We start from the raw sequence: 15,609 nt of genomic DNA, 5'->3' as shown, positions 1-15,609 counted from the left end.
GGTTGCTTCCACAACCCCTCCCCAGGCTCAGCTACTCCTCAGACTCCATCCTAGGCATTCCCTTTTAGTCACTGTCCTCCTTCTACCTGAGCTGGAGGCGTTGGTTTGCCATTCAGGGCCATTTGCTGGGGGGGCAGGTGCCCGGGGGGTGGCACTGGGGTGGTTTTTAGCTTCTTGATGTCCACTTTGGAAGGCTGCTCCTCCTCTTCCTCATCCGAGTCTTGCAGGCCGTACTTGGAGAAGTGTGCCACCTGCATAAAGAAGGGCAAACACATCAGACCTCGATGCAGAGGATTCAGGCATCTATTTCTGGAAGGCCTCAAGTTTGAGCTGGCCTAACTGGCCACCTTCCACAGCGGCTGGGACACCTAGAGCCGGTTCAGCTTTTGCACAGACCAAGAGGACCCACTGCACGCAGGTCTGAAGCCAAAGATGGGATCATCTTGGTGAGGACTCCTCCCAGTACCTGAAGGGGGCTACAAGGATAGCAGAGAGGGTGTCCTGGGTTCAGCTGTAACAGCTGGGCTCAGACCATGGCAGAGGGACTCTTCACCAGGGACTGCGGTGATGGGACAAGGGCGAATGGGTGTAAGCTGGAAAGGGGAAGTTAGCTTAGATATAAGAAGCTGTTCCCTGTGAGGGTGCTGAGGGGCTGGCACAGGGTGCCCAGAGGAGTGGTGAATGCTCCATCCCCAGCAGTGTTCAAGGCCAGGCTGGACAGAGCCTTGGGTGCCATGGTCTAGGGTGAGGTGTCCCTGCCTGTGGCAGAGGGTTGGAACTGGATGATGTGAAGATCCTTTCCAACCCAAACCGTTCCATGATCCTGTGATGTTTTGCACTGCAGCTGAAGGATGGAGACAGCTCATGGAAGCTTAGGGAAGTTTCTGAATTAGGATGCTCAGGAGATCCAGGCTGTTTCCACCTTTCCTGAGGTCACTTCACAGCCGGGACAAGAGCATTACCTTGAAGACCCAGGATCCGGTCTCGGGGCGGTATTCCTTGAAGCGAGCGCCCTGCTTGCGAGACACAGCCTCGAGCCTCCCTTCGTAATTCATCTCTGCCAGTCGCTCGGGGCTTTTGATGGGGCAGCGAGAGGTTTTATCTGTGGGCCACACTCCATCTAAGGTCACTTCAGCTCGCCTGGCAAAGACAGAGCAAAGGGTGAGAGGCTGCAAGGGTGGAGGCAGAGCTACTGCACTGTGTGGAGGAGCTGAGAACTGAACACATGGGCTCAAACTGGCTTTTCAAGGCAGGTTCTGGTGCAGAAACCTGCAGGTATCATCCAGGGACGGTGCCATGCTGTATCTCCAGGGAGATCTTACTGTGGCCTTTCAGTGCTTAAAAGTAAAGATGGGGAGAGACTTCTTAGCAGGGGCTCTTGTGATGGTTTGAAACTACAAGAGGGGAAATTCAGACAAGATAGAAGACATTTTTCATTATGAGGGTGGTGAAACACTGGCACAGGTTGCCCAGAGAGATGGGGAATGCCCCATCCCTGGAGATATTCAAGGCCAGGCTCGGATGTGGTTCTGGGAAGCTAACCTAGTGGAAGATGTCTCTATTCGTTACAGGGGTTGGACTCGATGAGCTTTGAAGATCTCTTCCTACACTATTCCATGACTCCATGATTGAAGGCACAGCCTGGATACAGATCTCCTGGGAGCTGCCTGCAGCCACAGCAGGCGACCAGTGTCAAACACAACCCCCCTGCAAAGCCCATCCCCACAGAGAACATATTTGCACCCCACCTATTCAAGCCTTCACCAATGGGTGGTTTCCTCTCATCATCAGGGTAGACAACAACTTCTTTCCTACGGATATGCACGATGTCATCCAGGTTTAGGTTGGTGAGATTTACTTCTCCATCAAAGTAAATGGATCCATAACCTGCAAAACAACCCAAACCATCACACTGTGTCCATGACAAGTCACATACCAGAGGCCCCATGTGCCTGCTACACTCCCCCACCCTATCATGGACCTCTGCCATGTCTCCAGAGCAGAGCACAGTGACGGCTCCTTCCCAGTGTCAACACACTGGAGATGTGTTCCCACCTTCCTTATAGCTAGCTCTTTTGCACACAAAGCTTTTTGTTATCACTTGGCTATTTATACTGCCAACACAAACGTGAAGCATTTAAGTAGGATCCACTATATGATTTTGTATTGAATAAAAGGGTAAAGAGCACACTTTGGGCTGAAGGTTCTTCACTCCAGCCCCATATAGCACCTGAGATGGAAATGAGGACAACCATGAGGTGTGCATCAACTTTACAACTGCAGGTGATTTTGTTCTTCTCACCTTTAACCTCCTCAAGTCACTCCAGCTTGGCAGTGCTACCAGGCTGAAACACTATGAGACCTGAACCCAAGTTATCCAGCACCAAGGGGTGCTGGTCATGATCACACTGTGGGTGCAGAACTCGGCTGAGGTTCCATGGGTGCAATGTCCCCTCCAGCAGAAGGCGAGCTGCCCGTGCTTACCTCTGCGCCCGATGGTGAAGCCCATCACGACACACTCGTTCCTGTCGTTGGTGAGCTTTGCCAGCTCCTCCATGGAGGGGACAGTGTAGTAGCCAGCTCTCTTCAGGACAATGCCTGCAACACAGACACCTTCAGCACGGGGCTGACAGCACGTTCACAACTTCAGTGTTCCACAGAAGCCTTGCTTCTGCCTAAGAGCTCAGCTCAGTCTCCCCTCGGGCAGGTTCAAGCCATTCCCCTTGGCCTGGCCCTACAGGCCCTTGTCCCAAGCCCCTCTCCCAAGCCCCTCTCCAGCTTTCCTGCAGCCCCTTTAGGCACTGGAGCTGCTCTCAGGTCTCCCCTTCAGGAGCCTTCTCTTCCCCAGGCTGCCCCAGCCCAGCTCTCCCAGCCTGGCTCCAGGGCAGAGCTGCTCCATCATCCTTTTCAGTTCCCACAGTGCACTTTCCACATGGCTAACTACCAAGCATTACATCTCTAACTGTGAAATCTGGCTCATGAACAACAGACAACCCTGTTTACTACTGCAGAACACTCACAGCTTGGGTCCTCCTCCTCCCTCTCACACATCTCACTACCTCAGTCTAATATTACACTGGGTGATGGAGTTAAAGTGCTCTTGACTCGGCAGAAACAAATTCCACACTAGACACGAGATCGAAACCAAGGTTTGGATTCTACAGAATAAAGGAAGGGAAGCAAAGAGCAAAGCTGAGGGTCTACAACAGCCAGAGGAGAACCTCACTGAAGCCCCCATGGAACGCTGTCAGGAACACAGCTCCCCCAGCCCCAGGCTCACCTGCAGGGTGCAGATGATGCATCATTTCCTGCTCGTCCTCACGCTCATCCTGAAGGGAATCATCATGGAAAGAGGCATCCTCACTGCTGCCTTCCAGGCCGTTCCGCAGGGCCGCCCGCATGTTCAGGGCCACGATGGTGTCGTCCACGTCGTGGTGGTGTTTGTGCAGGGAGTTCTCTGCAGGCTGGGGAATGGGCCTGGCAATGGGGTTCGTGTAAAAGCTGCTCACCTCGTGCTGATCCTCGTCCTCTCGCTCCCCATCCTGCCTGTGGTTTTCTTCGGGGGGCATGGACAGGAAGAACCTGAGGGAAGGAAGGGTGAAGCTGAATGATTTGGTTTGAGGGGACCGTGGCAGCATCCAAACTCTGGTGTCTTTGGTAGCGAAAGCAAAATGGGCCATGACACGAACTGCAGGGTCAGTAGACTGAGGGAAGCAATTAGTCCCCTTCGCTCTGCCCTTGCCAGACAACCTCCACCACTGCACATCCACTCTGGGGCTCCCACTACAAGATATGTAGAGATAAGGCTGGGAGAGGGATACCAGAGTCATGGAATGGGTTGGGTTGGAAGGGACCTTAAAGCTCCTCCAGCTCCAACCCCAACCCCTTCCACTGGAGCAGCTTGCTCCAAGCCCCTGTGTCCAACCTGGCCTTGAGCACTGCCAGGGATGGGGCAGCCACAGCTTCTCTGGGCACCCTGTGCCAGCGCCTCAGCACCCTCACAGGGAAGAGCTTCTGCCTAAGAGCTCAGCTCAGTCTCCCCTCAGGCAGTCATTCCTGAAGTCATTCCTCTGAACTCCTCATTCTGGATGAAATGAACTGGTATGTGACCATGCAGGAAGAACCTACGGCCAGTTTAAGAGCAAATAAATCCCACAGGTCAGCGTGCTACAATGCACAGCTACGATGACATCCCTGACAGTAACCACCATTCCTTTAATAACTCTAAGAGACAGGCAGAACCAGTTTGCTTTCTCACAAGCACACACACATGCAGCACCTCACCCATCTCCATACCTATCTCCATTCTCCGGGTACTCCGAAGGAGAAGCCAGGTCTTCATTTTCCTGGTTAACAGGAGAGAAGAGGCTGCTCCTGTTGAGGTTCTTCAACACCAGCTTTTTAATGCTCTTCCTGGAAACAAACCACACCAAAGAGAAACTGGGATCTATCCATGGCATTAATCTACACTTCATGCTTAATTTGTGTGCTGCGGGGACCACAACCCAGCTGTGGGAGATCTGCTCCCACCCTCAGGACACATCAAGTTGTCTGTAAGAGCACTGCAGTAGCTGAGATACCAAAGCTCTCTCTGGAGTTCCATTTGGGGCTTTGGTTTATGAGGAAGTGTGAGCAGCACAGGTCACTGTATTTCAAACCCTGAGTTCATTAAACCACAGTCATCTCTGCTTTATAAAGCAGAGCTTTTATAGCAGGAAAACCAAGTCTGGCCTCTGGACACGGGTTCTTCTTCGCTACAGGGTTACTTCAGGAGCGAGTCAGTGGCCAGGCTAAGGCTGAATCTGCAGCCTGAAGATCACTGAACCCATTACACCCAAAGAACTGCAAGCATCCCTCTGTTCTGATCTTGAGATCAGTTGGTGATTTCCAACTTAACTCTGAGTAATGCCATCTCTGCCCTCCCCCTGGAAAGCAAGCAGACGCTCCAGGCTGAGTTAGAGACAAACCAAGCTCACAGACGTTACAAAATGCTTTAGAAAGCCTGTGCTTAGAGGGACATTCAAGGAAGGAGGCATCTTCCTCCAAAGCTTTCTGCTGTTTGTTTTAAATAAGCTCCAAAGCTTTCCAAAGCCCTTTTCGATTTGGTTGCCACTGATGCTCCTGAAGCCTGAACCCAAAAGTTTCACTAGGGTAGATCCACAACATCATCACTTAGTTCTCACAGAGACATCATCCATGGATCTGACACAGAGACATCATCCATGGATCTGAAGCAGAACCTGTGCCAGGCTGTGAAGTGCCCCAAATCTGCCTCCATAGCAAGTGCATTAGCAACCTAATGACACCTCCAGCTCAGCAGCAGGAAGTATTACACCCTACAAGCTTTCTTGTAGCAATTCCTACCTGACCTCATAGGAGCTTTGCTCCACTCACGGCATGACCCCATTTTACAGTTTATTTGGCCTTTGCAGCTTCAGCTGAACTTTAGCTCCTCTACCAAAGGCACATCAAGTTTTACAGTTAGTTCTTGCTATTCCTATTTGAACAGCCAGTCATGGAATTCAGGACCCTCTACAGGAGTGTGCTTCCTCTCACACCCAAGCACAAGAGAGACACTAACTTTGGCATGAATGCCCCGTTGGACAGGGATGGCTCATCGTCATCAAGACCATCGAAGAGGTGGGATTTGGCAGGGCCAGCTGACTGCAGAGCTTTCGGTCGCACTCTGGTTGCTGGGCGAGGGGTCAGTTTGTAGTGGGTGGGTGTTGTTAAGGCCTTCTGAGCTGCTGGGTTAGTTGGTTTCAGCCTCTGCAACAGAAAGATGGAGACCTGGAGGTTTCATACCACTCACTGGTGCTTTGGTAAAGGTGTGTGGTCAAGGGCCTTTTAAATGAAAAGGGGTAAAAAGGAAAGGGGGAAGCAATGAACAAAACCAGACACAAGGCTGGGTGACAACAGGTAACAGAAGCAATGCCAAGGATCAAAAGCCTCCAGTCACTCACTGAAGGGCTAGTAACAACCTATAGGTGTAGCTTTGGAGCAGCCAGCCCAAGCAGAGTGACTCTGGGGACCCCATGGCCAGCAGCTGGAGCAAGGAGGCCTCAGTGCCTGGAGCAGACAAGGGTCTCTGCCCCAGCCATGGAGGACAGTGGGGCCCCTGTTCAAAGCCCTCTCCATCTTCCTTGTAGACCCTTTAGGCACTGGAATACAGAGACCATCGCCCATCTCTATCCTAGCAGCAGGAATCAACACCAGAAATCCAAAGTCAAGGCTCTGATGCAGGTGAAGGCAGTGAACAAAGCCACAGCATAAGCTGTTTGCACCCTGGAGAGCATAAAAAGCTGCTGCACCAGCATGAGGGTGCAGATGGCAACTTATTTTCCTGCTGACTGCTCTGAAGTGAATACAGTGAGCACAAAGCAGAAGTCTTATCTGTAAAATTGATGTTCATGTGGACTTACCTCTTCCTTCTTCTTTGGGTCTGACATGGGGTTTCTGAAGAGTGGAGAATCCCCAAAGGGTGAGTAGGTCAAGCTGTTGAGATGCTGCTGAAGCACTGCTTGTTGGGCAGCTGAGGCATTTGGGTCTGTCAGTGCTGTAAGAGAACATCAGGTTTTAGTTTTAACAGTTTCATGGTTAAACCAGCAAATCTACCCAGGGTCAGATAGAACCAGAGTAGGCAGAAGAGCCAGGCTTCCAGACACTGCATCTCCTCAGAGGAATACACATCTCTCTATATACCCCCTGGAGCGTTCCTTTCCCTGCTCCCCAGTCACTGCTGCTGCAGCAGACTGGAGCAGAAACCAGATTCTATTCCCCCATTAATACCTGCAGCCACATTCAGGAAGGTTTTAATAGTGAAAAGCTGAGGGCACAGGGAGCTGCTCATCAGCAGCAGGAGCCTGGCCCACCAAAGCCTCGAACTATTGACTCCTGGAGCACTTTCCCAAGGGCAGGAGGGAATATTCCATGCAGAATGTGACATTCCTGCTGCAGCAAACAAACACCCAGGCCTGGAGTCCCCTCTGCAACCACAACCTCTTGGTTTTGCCTCTCCACCTTCTAGCATCTCCTTTTAATTCCCATTAAATTGCTGGAAGTGTTCAGCCCCTGAAGAGTGAATCCAAGAAAGCAGGACTGAATCTGTGCATTCCCAAAGGACAAACCCACTCCAGATGCAGCAGCTCACTCTGCAAGGGGGGAGACTGAGACAACTGGTTCTTACCAGACCAAAAGCTGGTTTTACTGATAGGTTTATGCTGTCCCATTGCAGGTGCTGCCTACAGAGGTGAAGGCTTGGCTCATCTCTAGTTCCTCCAAGGGAGATCCAAGCATTAGAGTTACACAAGTATGATGGGAACAAGAAGTATGGAAGACCTGACTGCAATCACTCATGAGAGAGCATTTCACCATGAGGAGGACAGAGCTCCCCTCAGCCACACCTCCCCTCTCATAACTGGTACAGGAAGATACTGAGGGTCACAGAACACTGAGACTGGAGGCACCTCTGAAGGCCACCTTCATCCCAGGCCCCTGCTGAAGCAGGGCCAAGCCCAGCTCTCCCAGCCTGGCTCCAGAGCAGAGCTGCTCCAGCCCTCACAGCATCTCCATGGCCTCCTCTGGGCTTCTGCTTTTCCCCTTATTGAAGCACTTGCTGGCCTGTTTCTCCAGCCAACTGAGCTCCATCTGGATGCAGCACAACCCTCAGGTGAATCAGCCACCTCCGCTCCTCCTTCTGTCACCTGTACACTTACAAAAGCTTCTTGTTGCCTTTGACATCCCTGACCAACTTTGGCTCCAGATGGGCTTCAGCTTTCCTAAACCCACCCCTGCGTGCTCAGACAACATCTCTGTCTTCTTCCCGGATCCCCCTTCCCTGCTTCCACCTCCCATATGCTTCCTGTCAGTGTTCAGCTTTGCCAGAGCTCCTCATTCCTCCAGAGGCCTTCTGCCACCTCACCTGGCTTCCTGCTGCCCACTGGAACTTACAACAGGGTACCCCAAGAGCCTGAATCTGAAGACCATTTATTTCCCCAATAGCCACAAATTAAACCTCTTTGGCTTTCCTAACTGGAATTACTGAGGATGCCAATGCTACATCTCCCTTTTCAGTTTCGGTGAGCACCTACTGTTGCTGCCCCAAATTCAGTGATGGAAAATACACGGGTAATCATGAAGATGAAGCTCTAAAATAGCTGCAGTTACCAGTAACGTTACCACAGCTTGAAAAAGTACATATAATTAGCACCAAAAGTGCCATTAAGATGGTCTCCCCTGCTACTGAGAACAGAAGTGCTCAAATAGATGCTCAAACATCTCTTTTCCCTCCAAAGGATTTGAGTGGGATGTGCTCCTACATTTAGGCACATTCAAAACAAGGGAGAAGCAGCAGTTAACCCGAGGTTAACCCACACTTACCCACAGCAGGCTGAGGGGCTCCAAAGCCCAGAGTAGCTGTTGATGTATTGAATCCTGGTGCTCCAAACGCTCCCGTTCCCAGTGTTCCACCAAGTTTGGGCTGGGTGTTCCCGAACAGAGACGTCTGTCCTGCCCCAAGAGCTGCAGCACAAGAGGTACTGTCATTTACTACAACACTGGGACAAACCTACAAACCAGTTCATCCCACAGCAAAGGATCTGTTAGTTCCTGAACTGCAATTCCTGCTGGCTGGAGTTTCTAAAAGGTTACCTGGCACCATGTTAGAAGCAATATTGGGTTCTATCTGAGACAGAGATGGATGGTTTCAAGCTTAAACATCTACATTAGAGTCAGCAACAAGGCTGTACTATCACTGATGCTTGAGGACTGTGCTTAGGCTGCCATGAAATACACTGGTCAACCCTACCTGTTCCAAATCCGGTTCCAAGGCCAGTTCCCAGAGTCCCAGTTGCAGGTTTATTTCCAAACAAACTGTTTCCAGCAGTGTTGGCCCCAAACCCTTCAGGAACAGAACCAGAAGCTCATTAATCTACTATAATAGTGGTGGAATTAAGAGATGCATTTGAATACATAGGTATTCCCAGCTCGGAGACAGCCCTGCAACAGTTAAGGTCTGCTTTCACACTGTTTCCAACAGTGGGAGTTCAACTGACAAGCAGCAAGAAGGGCCTTCAATGGTAAAAATTTCATAACACATACTTGAGTTATGAAATAATAATGACAATACTACTGAAATAACACTGAAAAGATGCATAGAGAAGGTGCTTCATCTTCTTAAGCTTTCCAATGTGTTACAACCTTCCCAGTTTTACTGACGGCCAGCACGGACATGGGGATGCTGTTTCTGGCAATGGAATGAAGTGTATCAAGTTTCTTCTGCTGCTGGGAAGTAACAAATCCCATTTTATACTGTTTATACCACACACACTTCCCTGATTCTTACCAACAAAGAAGGGAACAACTCAAACTCTTGTAAGCACACAGCTCCAACAGTACCCAAGCACAATCCAAACCTGACATCAGCCAGGTTAGTTCTCACAGTGAAGACTGTGGAGCCATCCCATGGTTACTTTGTGTGCAGGGACAGAACTGGACTGGAGAACTGCAGTCATGAACCAACATCAGGAACAGCTTAGAACCAAACTGCTCTTCCTACAACTGCACCACTGCAGGTAACACAGGTGAACTAAAACCCCACACTACCCGCAGTAGTGTTCACCACACAGTGTCAACACAGAGGCCACTCAGGGAAGGACAAGGAACTTGGAAGCAACTCTCACATATACCATGATGGGGTCAGTCTGCCCAGGGTGGGTCACCACAATGAAGCTGTGCTTAAAAGGTGCTGCCCCAAAACCCCAACAATGTCTTCCCCATCTCTATTCTGGCCAGCTGGGAAATGAGGCTAACTCACTGCAGACTTTATTACCTGAACAGTTAATGAAATAACCCCAAAGAGAACAAAGGACGCATCTAAACACCCTCCTGCCCACTTCCAGGAACAGCCTTGTTGCTCTCGGATACAGCAGCAAAAAGACAAAGCAGATGTCACAGGAGCTCTGTACAGGAAGATGGTCACAGACTTGAACCATCCCTGCACATTTCGGAGGCTCAGTCACACACTTGTTCAGCAGCTCCCTGATGCTGGTGTCAAGAAGCCAACAGGAGCACACAAAGCCCAGTTCTTCAGGACTTTGATCCTTCACACCATGAAAACCAACAACAGCTTCCAGTTAAACCAGAACTGACTGCTCCTTTTTATCTGTGCTCCAGTGCACAATCTCCTTCCACTTGCTGCCAAGCTGCAGCATCACCGGTTATACCTTCCTTCCTTCCTTCCTCACTCCTGGCACCAGTGTGTGTGCAGCCTCTGTTCTCTGAATGATCTGATTTCAGTTTAAGCACAGGCTTCGGCTTCTCTTTTGCTCCTCTCAGAACAGCAGTACTTGACACTATCCCTGAGGGAGCACCACCAAGAGGAACCAACGAATGGTTTGGGTTGGAAAGGACCTTGGAGATCATCGAGTTCCAACCCCTGCCACAGGCATGGACCCCTTCCACTGGAGCAGGTTGCTCCAAGCCCCTGTGTCCAACCTGGCCTTGAGCACTGCCAGGGATGGGGCAGCCACAGCTTCTCTGGGCACCCTGTGCCAGCGCCTCAGCACCCTCACAGGGAAGAGCTTCTGCCTAAGAGCTCAGCTCAGTCTCCCCTCGGGCAGGTTCAAGCCATTCCCCTTGGCCTGGCCCTACAGGCCCTTGTCCCAAGCCCCTCTTCCAGGTTCCCTGCAGCCCTTTTAGGCACTGGAGCTGCTCTGAGGTCTCCCCATAGCACAGCAGAGGGGCAGGATCCCCTCCCTGAGCTGCTGCTCACGCTCTGGGGGTGCAGCCCAGCACACGGGGGGGTTCTGGGCTCAAGCGCACCCTGAAGCTGGGTCATGGGGAGCTTCTCCTCACCCAGCACCCCAAGTCCTTCTCCTCAGGCTGCTCCATCCAGTCCTCCCCAGCCTGGATTTGTGCCTGGAATTGCCATATTGGGGCAAACCAGCATCCTCTCTAAGAGGAAAGGTATAAAAAGGTACTGACGATGCTCCCCTGCAGCAACATGCATCAGGAGCACGGCTTACCTGAGAATCCTAACACCCAGAACATTTAGCATGCAACACTCAGCAGCCAAGTGTGTGTGGTATATGCAGTACAGTGCTAAGTGACTGAAACCCCACTTCTTAAATATGTACCAAAAGTGGAAGTGTTTGAATTGGTTCCTAAAGTCAGGGTTGGTTTGTTACCAAAGAGCCCGCCACCGGTGCTGGTACCAAACGAGGGAGCGCTGGTCGTGGTGGTTCCAAATCCAGCAGGCTTGTTCCCAAACAGGGTCTAGAAGGGAGAAACATCAATGGGGAACCCTGATGGACTCATTCATTGCTACACAGTTAAGGAAGAAAGCAGAACTGAAGCCAAGCAGAGGTGAAGCCACACAACCCAGGCTCCCAGCATGGTGTTATCTGCACACATACATGCACTAGTGTGCAGCAAGCACCTTCTGGAAGCAAGTATTACAGTTGGACTTGTTCTGAAGGGGTTTTCCAACCTAACTGCACTCCATTACACCCAGGATGACCAGATATCATAACCAAGTTCTGTTAAGTCACCATCATCATCATCACAACTTAAGCATCTCTATTTTCAACGCTACCCAGAGGCTTCCCTAGGTCTCTCCTGTGTTTTATCACTCAAGACATTACTTATGGAATCAGGGAATGGTTTGGGTTGGAACAGACCTTGAAGCTCCTCCAGTTCCAACCCCCTGCCATGGGCAGCTGCACCTTCCACTAGAGCAGGCTGCTCCAAGCCCCTGTGTCCAACCTGGCCTTATTTCTACCACACCTCCTATGCACATGCTTATGCTCTTCCCTTCAGTTCACAAAAACCCCACTAGTTCTGAATCTTGGGCACCTTAACTCTTAAGTTAAGACACCTAAGTTAGGAGATCTAAGGTAATGGGTATTTTCATGCAGGTCAGCACCCCGGAAGAGGACTCCTAAACCATTTATTCCCATTTCATTTCCTCTAGTTCTGCTTTTGTGTAACAAAGCACAGACATACCGAACCGCCAACACCAAATCCTGTGTTGGGTTGTCCAAAGAGCCCAGTTCCAGTTCCAAACCCAGTCCCAGCATTTGTATTGGCAGCTGTTCCAAAAAGGCCTCCGGGCTGTGAGGGCTGGGTCACCCCAAAGAGACCCTATGGACAGGAATTAGGTTAAGCTCATGGTACAGTGCTTCTCCAGGTCTGCACTGGTGATACTGGAACTAAAACACAGTCAGTGACTATAACGATGCTGCAACATCAGCCCTTGTGCTGGAGGACGATGGGTGAAGCTTTTGTCATTCTCCAAGAGGTAAGGTACAGAAAGGAAATTAAAAGCATCAAATAAAAGAGCAAAGAATGTATGCTCCAAGCTTCAAAGGCTGCTGGAATTTCCTCATCACTTTGAGCAAGGGAGAGGGAAAAGAAACATCTCGCTCATCCCTGAGGGACAGGATACTGGAATTTCCTCATCACTTTGAGCAAGGGAGAGGGAAAAGAAACATCTCGCTCATCACTGAGGGACAGGATACTGGAATTTCCTCATCACTTTGAGGGGAAAAAGAAACATTTTCTGGGAGAAGGCATAAGATATACAGGAAGTGTATAGCATATTTGGAGGCAGAGCCTCAGCTATGCCACAGGTTACAGCTGTACAGCATCATTCTACCAGAAGCAGCGCATGAATGCCTTCATTAGCCACCAGGAAGCACAGGATTGGTAATGAATCCCACAGGATGTTAAGAATGGAATTACTTTGCCTGTGTGAACATAAAAGACACCTGAACTGATAGAGCAGACAGCTTAAAGAAAGGAATGGGTGAAGTGTCTGTTAACAGCTGTTCTGCTCCGCATTATCTATGGGTGAAGTTTCCCTTGGCAAGAAGCTGCTTGCTCAGATGGTGGCATTCAGAGCTTTACATCCTCATTTGATGAAGCTGTACCACAGCCTGAGGAAGATCTAAATCCCTGTCCACTGGATTAGCTACAGCCAAACTTCCACCTTTAGGGTTCAGACAGTTTCCCTTACCATTGTGCTCGTGTTGGGCTGCCCCAGGGTGTTGGTGTTCCCAAAGGAAAAGCCAGTGTTCTGTGTTGTTGTGGGCTGGCCAAAAGGTTTGTTGAACAGACTTGTCGTTTGAGGTTGCTGACCAAAAAGCCCCCCTGTGGTTCCTGTTCCAAAGCCAGTTGTACCTACAACAGAGAGACACATTGGTTAAAATACCCTAAATACCCTCAAGTATTTATCCAAACCTGCAATGGTTCCACACTCCAAGATGCTGCGAGGGCTGGAGCAGCTCTGCTCTGGAGCCAGGCTGAGAGAGCTGGGCTGGGGCAGCCTGGAGAAGAGAAGGCTCCTGAAGGGGAGACCTGAGAGCAGCTCCAGTGCCTAAAGGGGCTGCAGGGAACCTGGAGAGGGGCTTGGGACAAGGGCCTGTAGGGCCAGGCCAAGGGGAATGGCTTGAACCTGCCCGAGGGGAGACTGAGCTGAGCTCTTAGGCAGAAGCTCTTCCCTGTGAGGGTGCTGAGGCGCTGGCACAGGGTGCCCAGAGAAGCTGTGGCTGCCCCATCCCTGGCAGTGCTCAAGGCCAGGTTGGACACAGGGGCTTGGAGCAAGCTGCTCCAGTGGAAGGGGTCCCTGCCCGTGGCAGGGGTTGGGGCTGGAGGAGCTTTAAGGTCCCTTCAACCCAAACCATTCTATGAGTGCCCTGGGTTCAGCTGTAACAGTTATTTTTTCCCTCTCAATAGCTGGTGCAGTGCTGTGGTTTTGACTTCAGCATGAGAACAGTGCTGATAACACTGATATTTTTAGTTGTTGCTAAGTAATGCTTACTCCAGTCAAGGACTTTTCAATCCCATGCTCTGCGACTGAGGGGGGGCACAAGAAGCCTGCAGGAAGCAGAGACAGGACACCTGAGCCAAACTAGCCAAAGAGGTATTCCATACCACAGCACATTGTGCCCAGTATAGAAACTGGGGGCAGTCACCCAAAGGCCCTGACTGCTGCTCTGGTCAGGCTGGGTATTGGTCAGCGGGCGGTGAGCAATTGTATTGGGCATCACTTGTGTTTGCTGGGGTTTTTCCCTTTTCAGTTTCATGTTCTCTCCCCTTGTTATTTCCCTTATCATTATTACTAGCAGTAGTTTTGTATTATACCTTAGTTACTGGATTGTTCTTATCTCAACCCATGGGGTTTATATGCTTTCCACTCTCCTGCCCATCCTGCTGGGAGCTGAGGGTAAAGGGGGAATGAGTGAGCGGCTGCGTGGTGCTGAGTTACTGGCTGGGGTTCAAGCACCACAATGAGTCTATGATAAAACAGGTCACACCCTGCTCTGTGGTGGAGCAAAGCCCCCAGCAGAGTCCAGTTTGGCTGCTATAAATCAACCAGCCCATTGCCAGGCAATGTATCTGTGCTCCCTAGCAGCAGAATCCTGACTTCAGCACTAAGCAATGCCCCCACCCTGCCCACCATCAGCAACATCCTGGTGGCTCTCCTCGCCCACGAGGCAGCTGACTTCCCTGGGAAGCAGATGCTCTAGTAAGCTGCTTTCCAGCAGAACCTGGGGGATGTGGAGAAGTTACAGTCCCTGAAGAGTAAATGGGGTTCCTACAGCAAGGAACTCAAATGCTGGTAACACAACCAGGAATATTGTGAGCTCACACCAGAGTTCCATCATCTTCTGTTAGTACAGGTCTTTAAACAGCTTCTCCAGTCACAGTAAGGACAGGGGCCAGGCAGTACTTACTGGTTCCAAAAGGAGTTTTATTCTGTCCATATGAAAAGCCAGTACTAGTAGTAGAAGAGCCAAAAAGTCCTGTAGCTGTACTCGACGTAGCTGTAGAAGACCCAAACAAGCCTGCAGCTGCTCCAGCTCCTACAGGGTTGGAGGGTCCCTTCCTGTTTGCCTGGTAGTCTTCCAAACGCAGCTCCTAGCAAAGGGAAAGCCAGTTCTCTTTACACAGGGTAAGGCTGGCCAAGCGTGAGCAGCAGCTCCCACAGCATTTGAGCCTACACTGAGATGAAGGTACCAAGAAAAGCTGCATGCCCCCCTTTTTAAAAGAGGGACACCATAAACAGGACCTTCAATTCAATGCAAGCCAGGCTGGATGGGGCTTGGAGCAAGCTGCTCCAGTGGAAGGTGCTGGCAGGGGGATGAGCTTTAAGGTCCCTTCAACCCAACTATTCCATCATTTTATGACCTGAACTCAGATCCATGTTTGGGCTTCCAGCTTACATCTCAGAGCTCTTTCAGATCTTTGGAGTAGAAAACCCTTTTTGAAGTAGCAAGTAAGACACCTTGAATGGAAATGCTTCAGGTTCAACCCTTGGAAACATTACTTTATATTAAACAACTTTGCTCTGCCTGAAATTCTGCTGTTATCTCAGCAGTGCAGGACTGTATCTGGGTACATGGAGAGATGGAATTGTAGCTCCCCAAGAACTGCAGTGTTAAGCATTTAAACCCAAATGCAAGTAATTTGGTGATACATGAAGTGTTTTACTTGATGACACCCTTCTTCTGTGGGTGCTGCAGATATTGAAGGTCATACTGCTAATACACAGCACAGCCACAAAAACCTCTACTAACCCAACCCTATCAGACAAGCAAGATAAGGTGC

General features: G+C 50.5%; 1 protein-coding gene across 1 annotated transcript in view; it reads right to left on the bottom strand.

Annotated features, from left to right (window-relative positions):
- Positions 1–15,609, bottom strand: part of NUP98 (nucleoporin 98 and 96 precursor) — a 35,391-nt gene that overhangs the window by 16,322 nt on the left and 3,460 nt on the right. The window contains exons 6-19 of the mRNA XM_061342591.1: positions 14,736–14,919; positions 13,016–13,179; positions 12,004–12,141; positions 11,187–11,274; positions 8,807–8,899; positions 8,380–8,520; positions 6,423–6,556; positions 5,582–5,769; positions 4,297–4,413; positions 3,281–3,582; positions 2,485–2,598; positions 1,749–1,887; positions 963–1,140; positions 87–251 (exon numbers count right to left, since the gene is read on the bottom strand). Of these exons, the coding sequence (XP_061198575.1) occupies positions 87–251; positions 963–1,140; positions 1,749–1,887; positions 2,485–2,598; positions 3,281–3,582; positions 4,297–4,413; positions 5,582–5,769; positions 6,423–6,556; positions 8,380–8,520; positions 8,807–8,899; positions 11,187–11,274; positions 12,004–12,141; positions 13,016–13,179; positions 14,736–14,919 (2,145 nt within the window). The remainder of the gene's footprint in view (positions 1–86; positions 252–962; positions 1,141–1,748; positions 1,888–2,484; positions 2,599–3,280; positions 3,583–4,296; positions 4,414–5,581; positions 5,770–6,422; positions 6,557–8,379; positions 8,521–8,806; positions 8,900–11,186; positions 11,275–12,003; positions 12,142–13,015; positions 13,180–14,735; positions 14,920–15,609) is intronic.

This window comes from Neopsephotus bourkii, unplaced genomic scaffold (genome assembly GCF_033783945.1).
Source record: "Neopsephotus bourkii isolate Nb327-2 ecotype Australia unplaced genomic scaffold, CSIRO-AGI_Nbou_v1 NB_1799, whole genome shotgun sequence".
Lineage (NCBI taxonomy): Eukaryota > Metazoa > Chordata > Aves > Psittaciformes > Psittacidae > Neopsephotus > Neopsephotus bourkii.
Note: the sequence above shows the minus strand (reverse complement) of the source record. Positions and strands in the feature narration are given on the sequence as shown.